This window comes from Diachasmimorpha longicaudata, chromosome 8 (genome assembly GCF_034640455.1).
Source record: "Diachasmimorpha longicaudata isolate KC_UGA_2023 chromosome 8, iyDiaLong2, whole genome shotgun sequence".
Lineage (NCBI taxonomy): Eukaryota > Metazoa > Arthropoda > Insecta > Hymenoptera > Braconidae > Diachasmimorpha > Diachasmimorpha longicaudata.
The window spans coordinates 3957399-3977467 of record NC_087232.1 but is presented as its reverse complement, the minus strand read 5'-3'; the positions used below and the strand labels follow the sequence as shown (position 1 = coordinate 3977467).

General features: G+C 36.7%; 1 protein-coding gene across 4 annotated transcripts in view; it reads right to left on the bottom strand.

The window, feature by feature from the left end:
- LOC135165222 (GRAM domain-containing protein 2B-like) overlaps positions 1 to 20069 on the bottom strand; it is a 36074-nt gene that overhangs the window by 3124 nt on the left and 12881 nt on the right. For 3 of the 4 annotated variants that reach the window (XM_064126306.1, XM_064126307.1, XM_064126310.1), the window contains 4 exons: positions 2105 to 2296; positions 1133 to 1277; positions 518 to 1056; positions 72 to 336 (listed from right to left, as the gene is read on the bottom strand). In XM_064126306.1, coding sequence (XP_063982376.1) covers positions 72 to 336; positions 518 to 1056; positions 1133 to 1277; positions 2105 to 2296 — 1141 coding nt within the window. The remainder of the gene's footprint in view (positions 1 to 71; positions 337 to 517; positions 1057 to 1132; positions 1278 to 2104; positions 2297 to 20069) is intronic. The other variant, XM_064126308.1, reaches the window with a different exon arrangement.

Below are 20069 nucleotides of genomic sequence, written 5' to 3'. Positions count from 1 at the left end.
TTAATTAATTTCCAATTCTACCTTTTAAACAACTTCTTTTTCATCAACGAGAAAAGAAAACAAAAGTGTACCTTGACAACCTGGTCAAGATTTGTGTTGAGATAATGCAGCAATCGATCGTGGGTGAATTTTTCAGGGGATGCCAGGGGATGATTTAGATAGGCATTGTGAAGCTTATCAATTCTAACCATCATAAGAGCAGCTGATATATAGAGTGCTGCCAGTAGTCCAATTAAAATCGCTATCATTGTTGTGGGTTTCAGTTGATATCTCAACATTGATCTCAATATTCCTACTTTAGCTGGTGATACTGTTGTTTGAGTCATCAGATCCAATCTGCAAATAAACAATGAATCAATGAAATTATAGACCAATTACTGGATTAGATGGATTATTGTGAGAAAATATGGTAAAATTGTAGCTACAATTTTCAACGGTATATCTCATTTTCATATCAACTCTATACATTTCCTTCCAACCGACCCACTTCTAGCATTAAAATCCCCAGGCGACTTACTTTGGTGGTGGCGAGATTGGCCTAGGTATAGTGGGTGTTATCCCATCAGTATCATCAGTGCAAACAGTTGTTGGCCTGGAGTTGAGATCAGTCCCACTCTCCGACATGCTGGAGTCATCCTCCTCAGGATTGACCTCGGAATCATCGACCAGCAATGTTTCCGGTGTCAGTAATTTCGCCTCGACTGGTAGTGGTTCGTCAGGTGGCTGACTCCCCTCAATAGCAGCATCCCACACTTGCTTCATCAACTTGAACGTGGAGTCCCTTGACAACAAGGAACAGAACACGTGTCTTTCCTCGTCAGTTGCAACTGCTATTGCATTTGGGATGATTCTCGCTGTTTTTTCTTTACTTATCTTGCGTACTGATACTGTTGGGATTAATAATTTTGTGACGTAGCCGAAAACATTACTGTAGAAGGCGAAGTAGTTAGGTGTTATGTACAGGTGTCCCTGGAGGAGAATGTCGCCTACTAGAGCGCAGCTGTAGTAGTTCAGAACTCGCTCATCCGGTGCTACCTGATCATGAAATTTCGAGGACTATCCATTAGGTTGATACTGATCTTGTGGCTAGTTTGCAATAAATATTTTGCGAACAAAAAGTTTATTTATTTACCTGCGTGAAATGGCGGTGAAATTTTTTTTGTCTTGCACTGCTGGTGGATGTCGGTGATCTCGTGGATGATTTAGCAGTTACAGCTGGAGCTTGCGACCCACCAGTCATTGACGGAGTGCTTCTGCTTAGGGGCTTTGACAATTGGCTAGAAACAAACACGGAAATCTTCATTTAATAAATACAAACTCAAGAAACTTGTAGTTTTGACCACTCTGATCACTCGAGAACTCAAATTCCACGTTCTTATAATTCTCAAAATAATTCAAGTTTCAAGTTCAACTGTGAAGAAACGAACTGTCACTTTGGGTGACTTTTCTCTAGCGAAAAATAATTACAAAATTTTTTTTCTTCCTCATTCCTTCAACTTCCTCCACAAAATTCCAATTTCATCTTCTATTTCGCACCAGAATAATCAAGAAACTCGAAATATTTATTTTTGTTCTTCTTTGAGATTCACCAAGTGTTTGATGAATGATTAAAGTGTACACTCCACAATTCGTTGCTCCACACTTGGACATTCATCTCGGGTGCAATTACTCTCTGATAGTGCACCGTGTCGAACACCTGAAGGAATCAACTCATGAATAATACCCGGACGCGACTGACAAGTAGATAGTACCACGGCTATAGGTGGTTGGCGCGATGAGTCACTATCAGGCCATCGGCGCGTCTAGATAAATTTCCTGAAGACCCTAATGCCGCAATGATTAAATAACCAATCATATTCATTGACGACGAAGTGTGAGAGCTGATATTTTGGGGAATATCAGAAATGAGTCATCAACGCTTTCATTTATTTGGGAATTAAATTTTTTTGAAAAGACTGATAATCATCCAATGAGCTACAGTGTTGAAAACTTTTGCCAAATCATCGAAAGTGCCCGAGTATCAATATCTGCCCGAGTTTCATCATTAAAATTTAATGGAATTATTTCAATTCATTTTCACGAATCATCAGTGAATTTTAACTACCTGTCGTTACATTTCTGTAATGTTGTATGGCTGGGGCTTCGCGGAGGTGCTGCATGATTTGCTCCAACTGTTAACTGAGAACCACTTGCCGATGATTGTTGAAAATGTTTATCCTGAACTGAATGCTGGGTGCTACCTACAGCCTGAAGGGGAGTACTGGGCGCAGAACGAGCTCCTATAGATCCAGCAGACCTACAACCCAAATAAAACGTCGTCTTTAACTTCATAATATCCTTATAAATGTCTATAGACTGAGATATAAAATGAGATTTCGAGAATCTTAAAACTTCAGCTTAGGATCTGCGATAAGCGATTCAAGTTTATCGAATAGTCATTCTTCCTCTAAATGGACTGGAAATTGTTTCACATGGGCGAAAAATGATTGTTAGATAAAATCGAATTTCAAATATTTATGTACTGTATCATAAACGTTAGAACTTTATTTTTTCAAGTTAGCTAGATAAGGCAACTATTTAAGGTATTTTCCTTTGACAAAAGATTTCTAGATACACAATCGATGTCTAGATTAATGGCAGGTGTTGGATTATCAACATTTCAGCGATTATTTTTTCTATGAGATTATGCGCTGAACAACGCAAAAGATAAACAAAATAAATATTAAATGATTTCTCAATATCCATCCTATCAAATCAAACTTTTCGAATGGTTTCCTGATGTGATTAAACCGTTAGATTATTGATCAGTAATTTTCGGAAAAATCGTGGGCTGAATCAAACGGCTTTTACTACTTTTCGATAAATTCAATCTATTTCTCAATGATCGATAATAATAAATGATGGATCTACCTAGTTCTAGTGATGGGCCCCGTAGAAAGACACAATCGAATCAAAGCTCTCGTTTCGAAATCCATTGATAGATAAAACAACAATTTTCAACTCATAACTAGTTAAAAATTCATTAATCAAAATTTTTCATCAATGCGGCTTTATGGATGATTTATCTAGCTGTCTTTTCATGGGAGAAATTTTGAATTCAATAGAAGCCACGTTGGTATCTGTGCTTCTTGAACATCACCCGCTTCGAGTGCCTCCACTTGGAGCCGACGCTCTTGAGGGCGAGCCTTGCCAGGAAGAGGATGCTCATCTTCTTTTATTCAAATTAAATTTCCGATTTTTTATGCAGCGGTTTAAAGCAATGGCCTTGAACTATTCCCAAGTCAACATAGAAATCACTGTTACATGTTATTCACTGATAATTAAGAAGAGAAAAATCCCAAAAAATGCGTCTGCAATAGAATAATAAATTATTCAATGAAGTGGATGAATTAATTATCAATTATGTAGAATACGAATTAATTTACACGTGAAATATTCATAAAATATTTCACTGAAATTAATTGACTGGTTGAATTTTTGAAACGAGTAAAGAAATGATGAAGAAGTCAATTTTAAGCCAATCGTTGATTGTAAATTCAGTTTCGAAGAAAATAATTAGTGAAAAGGGAATTGCTGTTTAATTTAAAGCAGCCTTTTAATGAATTAATTAATTAAGAGTGAAAGTTGTGGGTGCTAGACGATCTCCACGGGCCAGCCGGGATTAAACTGAGTGGCGAGTTGGTAGGCACAGACACTTGGTCATGTAACTTCCTGGCAACCCCCACGTAAACGCCTACTACTGGATAGCACCCACGACCTTCATTTTTGATGCCTGAATTTTTAATAAATTCTATGACCACTGGCTAACACTCGTGTGAGAAGGTGCACCTATCAGGAGCTCAGTTCTTATAATCGATCGACCTATTTCTAACGATCAGGAAAGCCGGATAATTAAATTATCAATAATTAGTTTCCATTGATTTTGTAGAGCCCATTCATTTTACATTCATAACACCTGTCAGTTATTTACAAAAAATTAAACAAGATAGAACAGTATTCTCAAGCACAGAGTCATTATTTTTGTGTATGAGACTCTTCTGGAAGATGAAAGAGACTGCTAGATGTCACATGACTGTTGACGAAGTCTGAACATCGTCAATTGATTGGCTGGACTAGAAATTTAATGATTTTGGGTATCTCACACGATCTTGTGTGTTTGATTTATGATTACAGCCGAAAAATACTCGAATGATCAGAACCAAATTAACGCAATAGGCAGATGAACTCAGAGATCAAATGATTTTAAGAATCGATTGGAGGACCTACAGAATCCAATGATTTCGCAATTAAATAAAGTTTCAAATGCACTGAAGAGAAGGATGGTGGGACTACTAAGAACACCACCAGACAGGAAAATGTGCGACAGACTGGGGAGATTGGAGAAGGCCCTCAGTGAAGCAGAAGAGGAAAAGAGAAGGGAAAGGAGGGAAGTGAAAATAAATAATAATAATAGCGAGAAAAAAGGCTGGTAGGAGCGGAAAAGAGGGGCAGAACAACAGAAATAAAAACTTAATTAGGGAAGGGTAGAGGAGCAGGGGGTACTAATCAAAAAATGTATAAACAAAAGAATGATGTGATAGTAGACAGCAAAAACATTCGTAACATCAAAGAAATGAATTGAATTGAATGCACTGAAGATTTATAGGATCTTCGGGTTCAAACGGTCGAATGATCTGAATTAAATTATTTTGAGCACCAATTGGATTCACAGATCAGTTGATCACCAGCACCAGACGATCTTCATCATCCTGAAGACCAGCAGGACATTCGGATAAGATTAAAAATTGTGAAAATAACATGAAAATATTGTGTAAATTCCAACTGGAAAACTGTATCGCAATCTTTACAGTTTTTGAAGGCTAAACAAATTGTTATCTTATCTAATCTCACTTGTTATTTCCTTCTTAGGTATGACTCCACCAGCTTCCTGACATAGATTAATTAACTTGTGGACTACATCGTTAGTTTGTGCGCCCCAGGAGATCCCTTATTTGATTTAATGGAGATCTATTCTCTGGCCCCCTGGAAATTTTCGACTGCTTGATTGGACCACGCTCCCCAAGGTCACCATCTGCGACTACTGAACCACTATTCGACCGTCGTCCACGTGCCACCAAACTCACCTCCGTTCATCTTCCACTTGTTTTCCACTGTTGTTTTCTAGTATGATCGATTACACGCAGAGAAAACAGTGCACACCCAATAGTTAATCATTATTGATGTACCCGCAGGTGGCAACGGTCACGGCTCTTTCGAAGGGCATAAAAACCAGTAAAAAGTTGCGATCTTCTGACGTCCATTGTCAAGTTTTTTTTTTCAATTTTCTAAATTTATAATAGACGATAAAAGTATGTCAGGTAAAAAACAGAAAGTTCTGCAACTTTGTTGTTTTTTATGAAGTGTAATGTCATAAGACTGATCGATATCCAATTTCTTTCCCATGAATGCATTTAAATTTTACGGTTTTATCGCGACAAATATATTTTTCCTATGCATTCATGAATTTCCTTGGGAGTTTAAATCAAACAAAGTTAAATTTCAAATGAGAATTCAAATGTGATGAATTTCCAAGTCCACTGGGTACCCTTTCTCGGTGATCGTACGATGAATATGTAAAATGTATCCAGAAATCATTCCCTGTATACGAAAAAATTACCCTTGCCTGGTATATTCAGCAGCTACAAAAAATTTATTCAGCGCTAGAAGGTCGCATGTAAATTTTTATAGATAATTACTTGGGCTAAATCAACATACACAGCTGGAGCAATTTTTTTCTCATTATTCATCCAGAACATTTCGTGAATTATTTTCCAAAAGGAAAAGAAAATTATTTCTTCAACTCAAGCTAGAGAACTCGAAAGCTGATTTATTGGATAAAAACAAATTGGTGGGCTACAATACATGGAGAAAAATATTTTAATAAATATTACGTGAAAGTTTCGTTAATCGCAGGTGAGAACACAGGAGCGTTCCGTAATTTCTATTGGACCTTTCGTAATTTTTACTAAAATTTTCTCTCTTTACGTCAAGCGAAGGGACGCAAGGTCCTTGACTACTGTCTTCCGGTAGCCACCGAAAAGCTAATCATACAGCGACAGTTACTTCTGAATGTCCATTTTTATTTACGGCCTCTCGAACATTTGTTCAAAGAGGTTGGCCATTTGTACTGTCACGCTCTTCACCCAGGAGAACCTGACCGGAAATTACGTTTGGGAAGTTGTCTTTTACGCTTTCTGAATGTGTTTTATGCTTCAAGTTGAAGTGGAACACTGCACCCAAAATAGTCGCAGAATAAATTTTGTGACACATCAGATGACACTCACAGTTCTGTGACTGATTCGTCAAACTACCCATTGACCAATGACAAATTATTATCACATGACGAGTACAATCGTTGTGAATTCAAAAACATTCGGCGATATTGAAAAAGATATGATTTTGTTCAGAATCGAATAATTTAATTCTAATTATTTTTATTGATGTCAAAAAGGTTTCCTGTGATGCCCAAAAAGCCCCCCTGTACCGACCAGTTAATCTCAGAATAAAATTCCAAGATAAGAAGTGATAGTGATTCAGGCTAAATCATTGATTTTTCAAAAATAGTCCACTATCTCGTCAGTCATCATGAGAAAGGTTTTTGGGGCATGTTAGGGATGATGCATAATGTAACACGTCTCCGTGGGTTCATTAGTACAACCCACGAGGCCATATTTACATAGGAAATGTCGAGCCAGCCCTTCAGCATTTCAATTCCTCCTTTCAGTGTTTTTACTGTTCAGACGAAGTAATTTCAAATGCGCTCTTAGAATGGAATATGTATCGATCGAGCTACACTAGAACTATTCAATTTTCAATAACAAGATTTATATTCAATCAAGACTACAATTTTCAGAGTTATTTTCCGTTGAATTATTCAACATTCAAGTTTGAATGCCTTTGTAGCAATGTTTCACAAGACAATTGGTGAAAATGGAGCTGAAATATTGACTTGTCTACAGTGGAATGTAAATATTTGAATAATTCCTGGATCCATACGCATTTGAGTTGATGAATAAACCAAAGATAGAATTATTTCTATTTCTAACGTTGGGGGGTACGTCGAAGAAAACAAGGAATTAATTTATTGATTTTAGTAACTCGAGTCTATCTGTCTATAATGTTTAGGCAATAATTTATTTTTTAATTTTGTTCAAATCCCATTTTTCTACTTAAACCAGAACAGCAACTCGTGAAGCAATTAGCAGACATTTTCATAGTCATCATATCATAGTTAGTTCTATTCGAACTTTAACAACTCTTTTATGACTGTGACGGTTAATTTAAGTTGTTTTTAAGTCACAGTTCTACTTAAATCTTCGTAAGTTAAGTTAATTGAGCGTTGTCAAAGAGAACATAATTCTGTAATGATTATACTTATTCTTCGGTGAGTTACGAACCGTCGGTCACTTTAATTACGATATTAGAGTGAACAATGTGAATTTTAACATACACTCGCATAAAAATAATTCACATCATTAGAGGTCTTTTACCCGTTTAGATCAACTCTCCAGTCGGATTCGATTAGTTCCTTGTTTCAGCTCAACAAATCGTTCATCGCCACTTGCTCTCATGCGCTGAAGCGCCTTCGGTCATTAACACTTCACCTCGTCCTCGCACAGTTATGTAACACTGCACTGAGATTCCATAACTGAGATAATGAACACGGAATATAAACATTCACAGGTGACCGTATGAAGTTGTACTCCCAATGGTCCTCGAACTAGAATTGTAGGAATGGAACTTTACACAACTGAGGGGCACATATGTATGTATTGGATATATATCCTACAGGTAATTTGTTCAAATAATTATGGAGGAAAAAATGGGGAGAATTGCCACGTGCGAAGCACAGCTGGAGTTACTGAGGTGCTTTCAAATGTCTCACGTGTCTCACGCAGGCTGTAGCCACGTGGGGCTATCGATTCCCCATTCAACCCCTAGGCTGTCCATCAGAGAATTATTTTTATTTCAAAGTAGTAGGGAGGTATTGAGATTTTTTTATTTTTATATTTTTAGTCTACATGTCTACACTGAGAAAAAAAAATTTTTTTTCGAGATGTATTTAAATTCCATTAATTAAGGGCATTTTCCCTAAAGGCCTAGAACTTATTAAGAAAATTACCAAACGGTTAAGAAATTTCTAACAAAACTCTCTCCGTGTAATTGGTGCTGCGCACGGAGAGAAAAAGTCTTTCAAAATTACGTGTCTATTTCGTAATCTTCCAGTAAAACAGTATTCAGTAAAAATGACGGAACAGTTACGCATTTTTTCACCGAGAGTTTCGTACTTTTCTGAAACGTTTTGGAATTTTTCACTGAAAAAGTGCGTAACTGGTCCGTAATTATTACGGAATACTATTTCGACCGGCAGATTACGGAATAAGCGTGTAATTTTTAAAGAATTATTCTGTCCGTGCAGCATTCAGTAAAAATTACGGAACAGTTACGCACTTTTTCAGTGAACTCTCAAGAAAAAGTTCAAAACATTCAAGAACAATTATGGAACGTTCACTGAAAAAATGGGTAACTGTTCCGTAATTTTTACCGAACATTGTTTTCACTGGCAAATTACGGAACAGGCACGTAATTTCTAAAGAATTTTTCTCTCCATGGGGGTGATTAAATTCATTGGAAATTTTGGTCTGATGTGTTGGGGAGCTCCTGACATATAAAAATTTCCATAATGGGTTCCATATCTCCTGGACCATTCGACCGATTGCTTTTTTAATATTCCCCGCATAAGACCTCCTCAAGGATATCGGAGATCATCTAAAAATTCCCCCAATATCCGAATATTTCCTTCCACGTGTCACTACCCCAAATACCAATTTATTTCATTTTATTTTCACTTCCGCAAATAAATCCCGAAGAATGCAATTCCCGTAGCCGATGCAGCGGTGTCTCTCGGTCATCGTTTCCATACTCAAACTCAGGCGGTTCCAAAATGCAAAAATAGCTCAAATTGTGATTTATCGTGGCACGTGGCTCGGGAACATCATATGCGTAATAAATCGAGGGAAACATTACAGCGATTTTTCAAATCTAAGAAAAATAAAGGGGATATTGACATACGAGTTATAGTCGACCAGGACGACGGCCATAACCGTTATTTTCATAAAATTCAACTGCTCACAATATTTTACCGATTATATTCGCACTGGACTCGTCGGAATGACGTGAAATGTTGAGCAGCACGTGAGGAAATGTGCTACGACATTTTCCCTCGGTGGATATATCGATTCTAGGGGCAGTTCAACGAGTGTTGAACAGTATGTTGCACGTGAGGGGACCGTAAAATACACTCGTGCCACAGCTGCCCCCAGAGGTCGATGTTCTGGTCTGGCCTATCACATAAAGTATACACGATTTCAAGGAAAAAAAGGTGAGGCGAAATTACAATGGGGAAATCACCGTATGTTGCTCCATTAAATCATTTTATGCATAACTGTGAACGGAGTCGAGGGGCAAGACTAATATGTGCAAATTTAATGATTGGTAGAGGGGGGGAGATGATCATGCTCGAATAAAAAAAAATGATAAAACACTCCAACAACTCATAAAAAATTCTCTTGGATTTCTATTGAATTTTCCACTAGTTATTGGCCGAGTTTTGAAGTTTGGAGTTTTTTGAAATTTTCAATATTGAAAATTCTAGAAAATGTGAACGAAAAAATTGCAATTTTATGGCAGACTGTGATTTTTAAGGATTTATTCTTTGAAAAGCGAAGAGTAAAACTAAATCGAAAAAAATCGCATTCCAAACTCAATCTCATTTTCGAGAAAAACAGTATGAAAAATCGAGGAAAGAATTATTTCTCTTTTTTAATGCCAAGCAGAGCCGAGAAATCTGCTCCCCTAACATGACTGTCCTACCACCTTAATTTGGTTCTTACAAAGCATAAAATGAACGACGTGAAATGCAAGTCAGAGTATTTAAAATCGTTAAAGGAAAAACTGTAATTAACCATTCGTCTCACGCTATAATTCAAGTCACGTGAAAGGGAGAGGAGACTAAGCAGAAATCGTTTATCAGTGGAAGAGCAGAAACGTTGAACCGGTTTTATTTGGTCTTGTCTTTTCTCGTCTTAGAAAATGCCGACAGTTTTATCAAGGCCTGCCCTCTCCGGAGAAACGGTGACAATTCCATTTTAACAGTCTATTCTTGTCTGGGTATATAATTATAATGTCATCCGCTCTTGGGTTTCATCTGGATTGGCGATTGAGTCGGCTGACGAAACTGATGGATTTTCTAGAATTAATATATGAAGTATTGAATCTTTAATTAATTGGAGAAAATCAATAACAATTGGAGAATTCATTGATCCTTCAATTAATGAAGAGCCTTCTGAAAGGATCGAGCGTAATTAAGCCCTACAAAGTGATTAAAATTTAGTGATACTCGACTAATCGAAAATTCTTTTTCAAAAATTTTGTAGTATTGAATTAATAAACAATTCGCCCTTTCGCGCCCTTCGCGAATTCGCCCTTTGGAGCATTTTGAAGAATATCTAACCCAGAGTCTTTGAAAAATTGACTCACACGTTTATTAAAATCTGAACTGATTGCCAGAATAATCGACGAATCACTGACTATCTCATTTAGGGTTACCACTCAACCACTGAATTGAGCCAGCCAGTCATTAAATTTTTATGAATGAATCCCCTCTTTGATGAAAAGAGTCACCGTTCAATCAAGGAATATCTTCGTCGTAAAAAAATTACGACGAAGAGATTATTTCATGAAAAAAAATCACACGCCATTTACATTATCGACCTCAGGGCTATTGGATTTTTGACTTTTGGTCGGACAGATTCTGCTGACTTCCAACGTGTCTCCCAAGGACTAACGTAATATCACCTGTCAGAATAGTGACTAGTTGAAGAGAAACCCCAAGTAACAAGACCCAATAAACATCCGATGGCATTCGAAGTCCCGTCGCAACCGGTTTTTCCATATCTCCTGATTCCCTTCAATCTCTCGTTAATGCCTTCATTCTCACCACAGATTGAAGTTAACACGGATCAGCTTCATAAACATTCAGAAAACTCATTGTAACTGTTTACGACAAACATCGTATCGCGACCTGAATAACATAAACGATTTAACAACCATTGAAACTACACGATAGTTGACCATTGCGAGGTCGTCATATCTGTGAATTTAAATTAATCCACGGGGATTCCCTTGGGTCGGTCACTCGATGATCTTGTCCACTAGAGGAGAGGGTGGGCCAATATGCGCAGTCAATAAATTTAGGGTAAAACCCTTTTTTTTCAAAATCAATAGCACAAGATAATTTTATGCAAAATAAACGTTTGAAAAAATCTATTCCTGGGCGACAATAAGTTTTGGAAAAATCGATAATTCGCAAAATTGATATACGGATTCAAATTCAATTCAGGTTGATGGTCAGGGGGTAATATCGATGTCTACATTTGGAGAGTATAATCCAGATACGTCCGATTTCATTTAAAAAAATAACGAACAAGATTTTGCAGTGATTATTCACTTTCCTGCGATAATACTTCCTCATTGAGCAATAAAATTGCCAAATAGCCTGACTCAAATTACAGGAAAACGTAATTAAAAATGAGATGTCATAATGTCCTCGTTCAACGATAATATCCTTCAGATTTTTTTGTTCGTAGAGAGAGCGAGAACAAGGCCAAGTCTTAAAGCAATAACTTGAAAAAGAATGTTTTCCAAAAATGTCAACATGAACACACGTTATTTCACTCTATGATCACATCTGCAGTGAGATTTCTTCTCAGTTTGTATTTAAACATTTCAAAATTGCAAAATCTTCAACTGAGGAAATCATGACAGACTTTCAACCTATTATTCATGTTTTTCTCTTTGAAAACATGAAAATACTGTAATTAATTATCTATAAAAACACAATCATCATCTAAAAGAAATATAATAGATTTTTTTACCCATTATTCAACTTCCTGCAATAATATTCAGCTTAATTGTAAATCATGTTTCCAAAGCCCCAGTAAAAACTAAAAAGTCATAACGTTCTTCAACTCTTTTGTTTACCTCTTGGATCGCCGTAACTTGCTATCACGAGTAGAAAATCCTTGCACGAAGCAAATCATCATGGAGTCCCTGGGGGTGACTGGGGCCTCCCCCATACACCGTAACAGGGGAGAATAAGAATGGTCGAGGGTGAATTCTCCGTATTCTCCACAGTTCGATTATTTACTCAACGTCGATCCTCTGAAAAATCCACAAGGGGCGATCCACTCGTTCTCACTAAATTCTCCTGTATCTTCTTCAGTCCGGGGTCAAGGCACTAATAACGATCACCATTAGCTCTCCACTCTGTTCATCAACGAGGACTTAAAAATCAAAATAACCCGGGACAGAAATAAAAAAAATTTCGCGACTCTCGAAGGAAAATATTTCGAGACTTGAAAAACTACAAAAACACTCGTCCACTTTTTCTTTTACTCAGAAACCGGAGAATTTACGAAGCAAAATAATTCCGGGAAAATTCCCACAATTCAGACCGATCTAAGGGTTTATAACGATACTCATCCAGTACTTTTACCTCAGTCAAAACCAAAAATTCAGACCTCGAAAAAATGCGGAAATGGAGGAAATTTTATAGCCACATATTCTGGATTTTTGTTATGTTCCACGAATAAATGTCTGACCACAGCGAGCTATTTTCCACTCCCAAAAGTTCTGAAAAAATCTCATCGAGACCTTGAGAATTATTCACTCGCACTAAAACTCGCCTTTTCACTGAACAAAAGTCAATTGTTTTTAGGTAAAATCTTGTGTTTATATGTTAACCTCTCGACAAAATCAACGGTCACGCCACGCCCGTTGTATTCGCCCGGCCAACACTGGCTACATCAGCTGGCATCAACGATTAAACTGCTCTTCGTCTTCAAGTTTTTTTTCACTGCCTCCCTTTTTCCTATCCACTACCACTTCTTCCGCTGGTTCCTTGGCTTTTGTCCACTCTACTCGTCCTCCCTTCCCTTATCTACCACGTAAAACTCGTACTTGTATCGTTTCACCGACACAGATGCATGGAGACTGCGAGACGGACTGGCAAGCCGTTCGATAAACCCTCGGTTACACATACAGATATACAACTTTGTTGAGAATAGTTCCGACTTCCGCCGCACGTCCGACAGCGCCATTGGAAATACTTCGCTCGAAAAAATTTTGTTCTTTTTATTTGTGTGACTGATTCATCATAAAATTGATTGACAATTGATGACTGGTTTAATTAGCAACATTTTATTCGTCTCCCCTATTGGTCCATGGTCGGAAACCTCATTTCCATGACTCGAATGAGATGGAAATCATTTGTATCGATTGGGATTTTCTTCGATTCGAGTCAATTTGGATGTCGAGCCGTTGCTGTACCGGGGTAATTACAATTAAAATCTTATCGAGTGGAAATAGATTGAAAAAATTAAGTTCATGGAACGTTTAGAGCTGGAAAATGGGCATTTAGACATTATAATTTCTCGTCTCTTGGGAGGTAAATTATTTATTGAATTTTATATAGAGGAAATTAGCCATTTCATCGTAAAAAAGATAATTAACTGAATTTTATTATTTTAAAAACGGAGGAATGGAAATAAAAAGCTTTTTCATCTACAATCCCATTATTATTTTCTGATTCAATGAAAAAAATCTGTCCAATATTTTGGGTGACATGTGCAGCTTCTGCAACTCCCCTGATTTTTTATTAATTTTCATTTTTGAGTAAAAAATTGAATAAAAGATAGAAGATCAATAGATGTATCAGTTCTGGGAAAAAATGAATGAACGACTGGTCCTCTCATTCTTCGTGGTATTTCGGTGAGAATGACGATAGAATATCAATCGCTATTTTTATAAAAAAAAATAATCCACAGCTGTGCCTTCACCTTGAAAAGAACGATTTGGGTTTTGGGGTTATGTAACATTCCGCATTAATGAATATTTTGACAAAGACTACGCCGCGATTCAATGCCGCCACTATTCGAATTTTCAGCCAATCTCGTGGCGATTGAATTCTCCCTTTATAGATTCCTAAATTCTTTTCAGAAACTGGCAATATCTCGTTGCATAAAACATTTAGATTTCACATTCACAAAATCGACATTTTTTTTTTCAGATCAAATGCGGAGGATAGACTAGTGAACTGTGGAACTAAATCAATGATTCTATTCACTTTCTGATCGTGAGGATTGCCAATTGAATTGAACGAAACCACAAAAGTCAAACGTCCCAAAATAATTCCCGCATTAATCAATATATGTTAATTAGCATTGAATCCATTCTCCATTTCGACTTGATCCCTCGCCCTGAAGTACAAACACTGCCCCCAATTGGAAAATTGAGGGCTTCTTTGTTGCCCGAATCACATACCGAAGGCTGCATAAACAAAAGGTGGCCAAGAAATCCTTGACATATATTTTATGTCACCTTCAATGATGAGAGGTCGAGATTTTTCAGCTCATTAAATCCCGTTTCCCAGCATTTTCTCCGCGGAAAATTGCAGCAAATTAATATATATGAGGAAGAGCGGCGCAAAACGGATGGTCTATAACGAAGCACAACCAGGCGACGACAGGGTGGAATTTTTTACAGCTTCACCAAGAAGTGGATGCACGACTATAAATTTTTATCTAAATTTTTAGTGTAAATATCGGTGCTTTTAGCAAGTGATATTTCCACTGAAATGACAGTTAACCATTTTCTAAACAAAGTTATTCAACTCTCTGTTTACGTTTATTATACAGATCTAATCATAGACTAAGCAATTTTGAATTGTCAAATTGTAAATCAATTGAGTGTGAAAAATTTGAAAAAAAAATCGGTAATAGTTTAATATCATGATTTAAATTTCGTCCTCTAAGGCCTAACTAAACTCCCACAAATTGCGCCACAAACTCTCCCCAGTATCGCAAATAATTACTTATCTTTAATCATGTACCGTCCAGAATTAGATGAATCGACTGGTATTTATTTTAAGATCAATGACGAAATAATCGCAGAGTGCGTAACCCAAAAATTTTTGCCGACATCAAAACTCCACGCAACTGCAATTTTTCTTTCTTAAGCGACTATCACCGAGTGATTAAATTAAAAATAGAAATGGGAGCATTGAACATGAGAGATGGAAAACCCTATCCTCTATCTTCCTATCATTATTCCAATGACAAGTGGCCTAGTACTGTCCTGTCACTTCTGATGATGCAAGTGAAGGAGAAACGAGAGAGAAACTTTTTACACAAAACAGATCTGTAACGATTTCCGTCGCTCCCGAGTGATAACGCACGATAAAAAGTGTACTTTGTTTACCAATGTATTGCGTTATTATGTAATAGAAATCCACGACGAAAACAGTGTTTCGGATAATGGATTTATTGAAACAATTTTTTATGTAAACACATAATTTTTTTTTAAAGAGTAAATCAATTGATAACATTTTTTTCAATTGTATAAATATAAGGAAATTTTCACAGTTAAATCTGTAGTAAAGTGGTAAAGTAAGATCGAAATTGACAAGTGAAGACAAGAGAAGAATTCCGATGGCACTTTTTTCCAGAACTTATCTTTCCGATTAGCGTAATTTCTTTAAGTATTGGAGTGCGTATGATTCCAGGGAACTTCATCTCCATCGAGAATAACACAAATCCCATTAGAATAAAAATTCCTCAGAACTGAGAAAATCGACAAAACCTGTTTACCTGTCCTCCCTCGTAATATTCAATTAACAACCTCTCACGGAGAAAAAAATTCCTGAAAATTCCTGTTCCGTAATCTGTCAACAAAAACAATATTCCGTAAAAATTTCGAAACAATTACGCACTATTTCAGGGAACTTTCAGGAGAAAGTCCAGAACGTTCCAGAAAAAGTAGGGAACGTTCAGTGACAAAATAAGTAACTGTTCCCTAATTTTTACTGAAAACTGTTTTGACTGACACATTATGGAACAGCCACGTAATTTTTGAAGAATTTTTCTCTTCGAACATCAATTCCATTTCCATTCTTATTTTCAACGTTAGTAGAACAACAACAGCATAATTATCTCCGTTAAATTGATGAATACCAGGAACGAGTAGCTATATCCCTTGATTAAAATAGCCGAGCGTGGGAGAAGTCCCTTAATCTCGATTTTGCCATAAAGTTTCAATTAATTACGATTCAAAAGAAGGCATCCGGTGAATAGATGAATGAACGTCAAGATGAAAGGAGGGTTTATGAACGTGACTTATTCAAAGACACTGGTATTCAACTCCTCGGTAGTCGCACTATCACCTAGATCGATACCCGTGATACAAGTTTTTTTCCACAACCGACGAGAATGAACGAGAATTCACGATATAGCCTTCGGTTTACGACTCCTGGTTTACGCCGAACTTCTGCTTCTTTTATCACGCCCACCGTATTTCCGTGATGCAAGCATCTCCAGGATTTCATAAACGAGGGTGCCTTTATCAGTTCGTGGCAGTAGTGGAGTACAACCCTCATTGTTCGGAAAGATTATCGATGATGAGGCGGATGAATACATCATCCAGCTCCTGATGAATGTCTATTTTTTTTTTCAGAAAAGTATATGTATACCTTATTGAGATTTACACTTATTCTGATGCTCTTGGTTGGAAGATGTGGATGATGATAAAGCGTCAATTTACAGAGGTTCAGCTCAAGAGAAATTGCTGGTGACGTTTAGGGTTTATCAGGTACATTGAAGGATTTTTCTCGATTTTCAAGGTAGTTCGTTCTAGCGGAGAAGTCCATTTCAGAGAAATCTAAATCTAAATGAATAAAAATTCATAATTACTCGCTGTTGACAAGGACCATCTCATATAACTCTCATATAACAAACACAACATTAAACGCGGTGAAGTCCACCTCCAGATCGAATTATAGTCCCGTTGAAACGGATAAGTTTCACAAATTTTTTTTTCCGAGTTTTTTTGCAGTTTTTTTTTCTCTCACTGCGCCATTGTGGCAGCCAGAGCTGGTGCGAGGGGAGCACACAATTAATCCGACAGATAACGTGACCCGCGGATATGTCATAGGGGGAATACGGTAAGAGAAACCTCTCGATCCTGACTTTGCGTCATAAGGAAATTACATTTATTCGTTTGAACGGATAAATGAAGATTGTCATCACGTTTTGGTGTTATTTAGTTCATTCTCGCTGGATAAATCAGTGTTTTTGCTTAATTCGAAGTGAAGACTTTGTATTTCACGGATTCTGACATTTTCTTAGTTCCCTTTCAAATTTGGAGGATTACGAGAAGCGAAGGTATTGCAATACCAACAGCAAAGACTTTCATTGAATTTGGAAATTCTATCAAAATTCGATTTATAATTGAATTGAAGCTCATAATATTGTCAATTTAAATGCTTTTTAAATGTAATTCAATTTTATTGCAAATATGTATACCCTCTGGGGTTTTTACATTTCGTTTCCCCTCCCTCTACCACCTTATTTTAGTATATATCTCGTTACGCATAATTACAATTGTTTACACACGTAAAATCTCATGACTACAGACTCCTCTTAATGTTAAGCTTTTTAAATTATTCCTTTTGTAACTTTTACGTAAATTTGATTAAATTATTCGCCATTTAGTACTCTACACCCTAGATTCATTAAAATAATCATAACAACAAATGATTTACTTAATACCTGCAAAATAGAAGACCCATTCCCGTTCTGTCGAAAAACTTTTCTAGTATAAAACTGCACAGACTGTAAAAAACGGTCTCCGCATCTTTCTCTTGACTCATTAGCCGAGATATTTCTATAATACTACGCATGACATTTTCAGACTCATCACACTTCATTAAAGCGTTATAGGAAATCAATAATTAAAATTAACAGGGCGACTCTCATTTTATTGTTCCCAACTAATTGATTTTCCTCATTTAATCTTCTCCTGTGAGGTCACAAGATAAATCACATCAAAAAATCCTTTAAAACTAAATTTTTCGGCTGCCAGGGAGCGTTTGAAATTGAAAAACTTAATACTAACATTAAATTTAAAAAGCATTAAAAAGTTAATACCGACGTTAAGTAAAAAAAGCGTAAGCTTTATTGCAATGGAAATAAGCTTTAAAGAGGAAAGTCTATGATGTTGCTGGAGACTCGCATAGAATTATATTTAGCATCTGTTTATGTTTTCAGGGTAGGGTGGAAGGGTGAGGCTGGAATCCGACTTAATTGACTTCAGAAATACGAAGAGCGTAGAACGGAACCATGGGAGAACATTATAATAGGGGGTCGATTATTATTGTTGTGGTCTATCAACAGGGTGTCCCAACAAAAATGTAATCCTCGTGAAGGTCATGCGAGGGGCTCCCACTTCCTTCTACAAAAAATATTTTGAAGAAAATTTCTATAAAATTAATGGAAACGATCAGGATCTGGTTAGATGGGTTTCATTGAATTCATCCATTAAATTTAAAATTTAGATTGGATGATCTTCCAGTCTTCCTATCGCTCCCAAATTTTGAGATCTAATAAATTCCTGTCGTGTAACTGGTGTGATGGGTTCCCCTTCTAATACAAATTCAATGTCCCTCTCTTAAAAATTCATTCCAGACTGGCTTTGAAATATTAATCTTCTTCTAACAGCGTAGTTGAGCCCTTAGATTGTACTTCGTTAAGTGTGTTTTTCTTTTCCAATGGACCAATTTTCGTGGGGACTGATTTGTGAATGGAAATGATCGCTCATTTTTTTATTTAACTATAATTGGACGATACCATGTTACTTGTGGGAAATGTCCCTATCTTGATTCTGATGACATGAATGGATGATTTTTATATATGTAGGGAGTGTTTTGATTTAAGTCAAGAGAGAAAATAAAATCCGTGAGAGAAATGATACCCATTTCAGAAGTGTCAGGGGTGTATACGTGACACAATCTGAGCGTCAAGATTTTTTTTATAGGCAGTAAAAAAATCACAAGTCCATTTATTATAGATTAATCCATTAATCAAATGAAAAAGTTGAGAATAGCAATGAACACGTGATATTTTATAAATAATACTGCAAAACTTTCAATGCCCAGCTTTGGATACCGAATGGATTAACCTCGATATTACATGGACTTTACGATTGTGCGTGGGAAACCTTTCAACGAGACTTGGCGTGAATTTTCCAAACTAGTCATGTTATCCGAGACAAAACGGAGACCTCGCCACGCGCCAACAATTCAATGTACTCTAATTGCAACTTTCTATGCTACTTTTCACTCATTGTCTTTGCATCGCAAGAATAGTGAAAACATGAATTTTCTCCTTTGCATAATTATCTCAGGACATGATTCAACTCACCAAGACTCTCTAGCCTTTTTCAGAATTCTGGTGGCGCAGTTTACTGGCAGGGAGAGACGCCGATAACTATTGCCCTGAAAATTTGGCTCCATCCTCAAAATGTCCGGCATTTTTGATACTTTCATTGATTTTTTCGTCTCTGGGTCAACTTTACTCGATAAACACTTTTCGCGGGTACCTTCTTGTGGAGAATTTCAATTGTGATTAACCATAATATAGCAGAATGGGAGCCATCACTAAAAGAAAAATTACTTTTGCCAAAAAACCTAATTTTCATGAAAAAAATGACTTGATACCACCGATGAAAAATTTACATTCCAGTAATTAGATTAATTTAATGATGATTCATCAATGAAAAAAAAGTAATTTGTCTCCTTTCACTTTAACTGGTTATTCCATTGCACTGGGACAATTCATTATTCATTGCATCTAATTACTTTGACTTGACAAAACCATACCATCAAAAGGGAGAAAAATATTAATGTTTGCACGAGTGAATAATTGTTATCACTCCACTTATTTATCCAGCGATTCCGCCCACTTAATGCGCCATCGACAATGCTTCTCCAACAACTGTTCGTACTTAATTGTCACACGACTGATTGTGAGTTAGTAATACACTACGTGAATACAACACTCTCTGCATCAGTCAGACAGAAATTTTCATTATCTCATGTTTCCCTTTGCTGTTCTTAATTACTACCCAGCAGCAAAGTT